At 40.1% G+C, this 6042-nt stretch overlaps 1 protein-coding gene across 1 annotated transcript in view; it reads left to right on the top strand.

The window, feature by feature from the left end:
- The window catches only part of rundc3b (RUN domain containing 3b), an 18861-nt gene extending 13152 nt beyond the window's left edge, over positions 1–5709 (top strand). The window contains exons 8-11 of the mRNA XM_042217397.1: positions 123–280; positions 1671–1817; positions 4378–4499; positions 4586–5709. Of these exons, the coding sequence (XP_042073331.1) occupies positions 123–280; positions 1671–1817; positions 4378–4499; positions 4586–4731 (573 nt within the window). The 3' untranslated portion in view covers positions 4732–5709. The remainder of the gene's footprint in view (positions 1–122; positions 281–1670; positions 1818–4377; positions 4500–4585) is intronic.
- Positions 5710–6042: the final 333 nt, after the last annotated feature.

Below are 6042 nucleotides of genomic sequence, written 5' to 3'. Positions count from 1 at the left end.
TCTTCATTGTGGCTCCTTGCTGTGGTTGTTCCTGATTCAGGGTTCTTGTTTGTAGTGAAAAGCAGGCCATTCAGATGCATGTGCTGAAGTTAATAAACCTGATGTGTATTTGTTTGCCTCAGGGCTACCTGGAAGAACTTGTCCGTCTACGAGAAGCCCAGCTGTCGGAGGCTGTGTCCCAAAGCAAAGCCCTTCAGCAGAGCCTGGCAGACACACACCTCTCCCACACACTGGAGAAAGAACAGCTTGAGTATATCATATTGGAACTACAGGACCAATTGTGAGTCCATTCTGGTGTGTGTTTTTTGTCGGTGTTGGGTGGAAAGGTTTACAATTGCTCCAACTGTGAGTTTGACATTCAAGACACAGCAAGTAGCCTGAGTGTTGCAGGTGGTTTGTTTGTTGCTGAATCTATTGCAGTCAGCGCTGCTTCAGTCAAACGGCATCAGCTTTCCATTAATATTTTGAGACAGTGATTCCCAACCGAGTGCCACGTGGGGGCACTCTGGCAGTGGCCTGTGGGTATGTGGAAAGATTAGCTGAACTAATGAGAAAAAACAGAAATGACAGTTTAATTACAAAATTGCGTGGAGCTCAATAGGCGTGAGCAGAGAAGCGTCATGGTCTTTGGGTCTTTCACTCCAGCCTACATTCTCTCGCCACATGATGCCGGGAAATGTCGTGCACCAGGAGGAACCCAAGACCCCCTGCATCAGCGAAGGGTCTGAAAATGGGTTCAAGGATTTCCTCAAGATACCTTATGGTATTTAGGGTGTTGTTGCCTAGCCTGTAGAGGTCTGTTCATCCACCCATGGATATGTCTCTCCACACCATAACTGACCCACCACCAAACTGGTCAATGCTGAAATATGTTACAGGCACCATAATGTTCTCCACGGCTTCTCCAGAACCTTTCATGTCTGTCACTGGTGCTCAGGGGCAACCTGCTCTTATCTGTGACAGCAAATTGGGCTCTAAATGCTGGGCAGTGAACATGGGGCCTTCTAGAGGACATTGAGGACACCCATGAAGTCTGTTTCTGTTTGTTTGGTCAGAGACATTCACATCAGTGTCCTGCTGGAAGCTATTGTGTAGCTGTTCCCAGTGCTCCTTCTCTAGTTTTAAAAAATCCTGATTCTTCTTCTGCTGTCCTCCATTTGCCTATTTTCATGTAATTTTTTAAGGACACACTACACAGTACTGTATCTGGAAGAAAAAACACCCATAAAGATTAGTCTCTAACATTCTTCTTTCATTGTCAAAGAAACTGGTTTTAGTAGAGACAGTGTGCCGGTACTGTGGCCCAGGCCAGAATATGTCAAAACGTTTCCTGTGGGATTGCAGATGCCCCCAGAAAATGACTTTTCCACTCGCACCACATCCTGGCAACTGATTGATGAGCTTCATTTCCTTTACTATTGTTTGTTTATGTTCCTCTTGAAATGAAAGGATAGCAGCACCGTATTATTACATATAAGCAGGCTGATGTGGTGAAGATTGTAAATTGTACAGTTTCCTGCAAGATTAATTTACAGCTCTTTTTAGTGTTGGTGTTAAAGGTATCACAAGATTGATTTAAAAAGTATTTCAATTATTTAGACTTTAATTTTTTTTTTAAAGATGATTGTGACATTATAATAAATATTACTTACTTTGTCTCGTGTTTTCAGGACAGTGCTTAAAAACAACGACTTGCGATCTAGACAAGAGTTAACAGCTCATCTGACCAATCAGTGGCCATCTCCCGATGCCATGGATGCCAATGCTGTTGCCTTGGATACACTGCTGTACAGGAAGACTACAGGACAGTGGGAGGAGTATGTACAAAGTCCTTGTAAAAGAAAATCTTCAGCCTACAAGCATTTATTTGGACAGTTATTTTGAAGTGTTTTCTACATTTGCTTTTATTTTCATGGTTACCAAGATATACTGCAAAGCAGGGTGTCAAACATAAGGCCCAGGGGCCAGAATTTGCCCGGCAAAGGCTCCTCCAAGGATCACTGGATGGCTTTGGAAAATGTGAAGGAGGACATATATTTTTTTTAGTTTTCTTACAGCTTTTACCTACAAGAAAAACCTCCCCCATTGCCATTCATACATAACCAAAGTAATTAAGTAAAAGAAAAATAACTAAATAACAGAAAAGGTCCTCTTCTTGTACTATCAATTATAAAAAATTCTGCTTTTTTTAAATTTAATTTTTACAATGGGTCCACTTAAAAAAAAAAAAAGCTACTAGAAACTTTTCTGTAACTTAACTTAAATGTTTATCTATTAATATTGACAGATTTCTTTCATTTACTACAGCAGAATTTCTTTATCGTGTAGAAAACAGAAGAAGTTGAAATTGCACTTTTTTTATATTCATTTGGATTACATGTATATTTCATAGTGCTGTCAGCACGCTAAACGCATTAACGTAGTCATCATGATTAACGCGATTAAAACTTTTAACTCTGTCAACCCGTCTGGAGTGCAGAATGGACAAACTGCCCGAAATGCGTTGACAGCGACATTCCAGGGATTTTGAGACAGTCTGCGCTCCAGATGAGTTAATTGTTAATCGTGTTAGTCATGATGCCTGCGTTTAGCTGCATTAACGCATTAATGCCAAGTCAACCCCACACGGACTAATCTACGTTAACTCGTTAATGGGGATTTGCCAATTTTGCGCTGACAGCTGTAATATTTAAACATCTTTACAGATATTCAAGTTTTGCTGGTTTCGTCAACTTAAGATCAAAGTGGGATATATATGGCCCGCGATCTCTGCAAGGCCAATAGTACAATACCCTGTGATATGCAAACCAAAACAGTAAATATTTATTATTCAAACTTTTGGGTTCAGATGAAAAAAAAAGTTTGAACAGCCAGCAGGTGGAGCCTCTGTCCTCACGAAGGAACAAGTTAATTATATCTGCTCTCATTTACATCATTCTTGTCGAGGAACTTTAAAAATAAGCAAGAGGGCAAGGCAAGTTTATTTATATAGCACAATTAAACAACAAGGTGATTCAAAGTGCTTTACAGAGACATTAAAGAACAAAAACAAATAAAAAGCATGATTTAAAATTGATTAAAAACAAACAAACAAAACACAAAAAAACAAAACAAAAAACAGTAGGTAAAATCAGTAGTTAAAATGTAAGTTTTGAAATTTAAGCTTAAAAGTGTGGATTTGGTGCTTTATTCAAATGCAGCTGAGAACAGGTGAGTCTTCAACCTGGATTTAAATAAACTGAGTGTTTCAGCTGATCTGAGGCTTTCTGGGAGTTTGTTCCAGATATAAGGAGCATAAAAGCTGAATGCAGCTTCTCCGTGTCTGGTTCTGACTCTGGGAACTGATAAAAGACCGGATCCAGATGACCTGAGGGATCTGGAAGGTTCATACTGGGTCAGGAGGTCACTGATGTATTTTGGTCCTAAACCATTCAGAGCTTTATAGACCAGCATCAGGACTTTAAAGTCTATCCTCTGACGGACAGGCAGCCAGTGTAAAGACCTCAGAGCTGGACTGATGTGGTCCACTTTTTTGGTCTTAGTGAGGACTCGAGCAGCAGAGTTCTGAATGAGCTGTAGTTGTCTGACTGATTTTTAGGTAGACCTGTAAAGATGCTGTTACAGTAATCAAGCCTACTAAAGATGAATGCATGGACTAGTTTTTCCAGGTCCTGTTGAGACATCAGATCTTTTATCCTTGATATATTCTTGAGGTGATAGTAAGCTGATTTTGTTATTGTCTTAATGTGTTTTTCTAAGTTTAGGTCTGCATCCATCACTACACCCAAATTTCTCGCCTGGTTTGTGGTTTTTAGGTGTATAGATTGAAGTTCTCTGAAGTGAAGTGAAACAGAAACAAAGTGTTTCAAGGCTTGATGTGCTGAGTGTTCATGGATGCGCTTCTGCATACCTTGATTCTAACAAGTGGTTATTTGAGCTACGGTTGCCTTCCTATCAGCTTCAAGGAGTCTGGCCGTTATCCTCTTTCAACAGGTCATCTTGACCATGGGTAAATTTGCTGAGATGCTTACTTGTGATTGGCTACTTGGGTATTTGTATCAGAATACTTTCCCTAGGGGAAATTATTATTATTGTTATTATTATTAATGAACAGGGGAACAGCTGTTCCTAATAAAGTGTCAGTGACTGTATATAGAACATTGTCTTTACACAATTTGAGTCCGTTGTTACGTTTTAAGTTTGTACACAAACTTTTGTCTTGCCCTAAATTACCAACACAGTGAATTTAAATGGCTTTTGTCTCATGAAGTACTCGAAGTACTGCCATCAAAAACTCATTCAACTGATGAATTTTTTGGTCCTATCAGCACCAATTATACTGTGTGGCCTTTATTAATGTTTGTCCATTCATTGCAGGAAGAGTTTCCAGAGTCTGGAGCAGCTCTCTGCAGACATGAGCATTTCCCAGAATTCTCTCGAACCGTCCCACATGCTGAGTCTGGAGGCCAGGTCAGCCAGCTCAAAGTGGACTCACCAAGGTACGTCTGCACCTGGTAGCAAGCACTGCTGTCTGCGAAGCTTTCCATCGCTGGTGTGAACATTTACTGTACGTCTTGTCATCCAGGCAAAGAAGAAACTCCTTCTCTAAGAGGTCTGTGTGGCTCCCTGACCTCAGTCACCAGCTACAAGTCTCTGGCCAGCCTGAGGTCGAATGAATGTTTGGCCAGTCCTACAACAGAGGTCAGCAGCCCAAGTTTCACTCCTTCATAGGGAATGAAGAGTTAAAAACGCCTTTTGGCCAGGGCCAGATAATCCAGGAACCTTCTCCGTTTTGGAAATTGTTTGTAGAGGTTTATGTTATGTATGTGGAACTTGAGGATCTGGTGTAGCATGATCTTAAGCAGCTCCATCAGTCTGAATGACGTCTTAATAATGTTCCACACCGATGAAATGGCAGAGGATCTTCAAATGGAACTTCATCAGTATATGTTCAGTGTTTAGTTTTGTTTGTTTTTATCTGTGGAGCATTGTTGATTTCTATTTTAGGAAGTATTAGTCTGAATTATGTCACTTTACAGCCCAGAGGGGGCAGTGAAAAGGCTGCGCCTCTCTTAGGCTCTAGAGATTATACCATACTGAAAATGCTGACTGTAGGTCAGAGGTCTGAGAGGGAAAAATGAAAGACTACAAACCAGAGTGTCACTGAATTATTTTCTGTTGATAAAGGGATGTATTCATATTTTTGGTTCTGTTGGTGGTGCCATAAATCACCCTTTTCTTCTATTTGTGATGGTTAATGTGCCTGTTTTGTCTCAGTACGTCATCAGTGTTTGGGATGAGGCAGTCTTTGTTGTTTGGTGTTTTTCTTCAGTTTTTCATCAGCCTTATGTTGCCACTGTTGTGTATCACGTGGTTTAGTTCTCAGGTAAGGATCACTATGAGTAATAACCACCCCAAATTTCTGGGTTTTATTTTAAAGTTGAGCTTTATTCCCTTTAATTATTAAAATGCAGTATTTCACTGTAATGGCTGGTTACCGTGGATAGATCATTGTTTAAAGTCTGTGTTGCGATTCAGTATGAATACAATTTGTATTGTTGGTAACTAAGCCGTGTACCTCAACACTAAACTCATTACTTTTTGCCTTCACCTCGTTCCAGCGGTCGTTTGCACAGACATACAGCAGATGTTTTACTGGATTTACCTTGTTATTCTTTATTTGAATAAACTACACTGAAACACCGACAACTTGATGGTGACATTTGAGTTTCTTGTCAACAGCAACAGGTGTGAGGAAAAGGTAATCGGGTATAGAAAATGACACATTTTCATATAGTACAATCTGAATAATGCTATTTTATTTACACTCACGCTGTAGTGGCACTCTACTGTGCAAAAGCAAGGAGACTTTTAGGGATTCTCACAACACAGAGGAGTGAAATAGAGATCTTGTGTCTCCAATTTAAGGAGTTCAGGCACAGAGCACATGATCTCAGTGAGATACATGGAAAATATATTACTAATAAAAAGTCTTTCTTTGATATACTAGCTCCTAAACACACCTGAAATGAACAAGGTGTA

The sequence above is a fragment of the Haplochromis burtoni genome, unplaced genomic scaffold, assembly GCF_018398535.1.
Source record: "Haplochromis burtoni strain Fernald_Lab_line unplaced genomic scaffold, NCSU_Asbu1 Contig_1906, whole genome shotgun sequence".
NCBI lineage: Eukaryota > Metazoa > Chordata > Actinopteri > Cichliformes > Cichlidae > Haplochromis > Haplochromis burtoni.
This window is presented reverse-complemented; position numbering and strand designations above follow the sequence as displayed.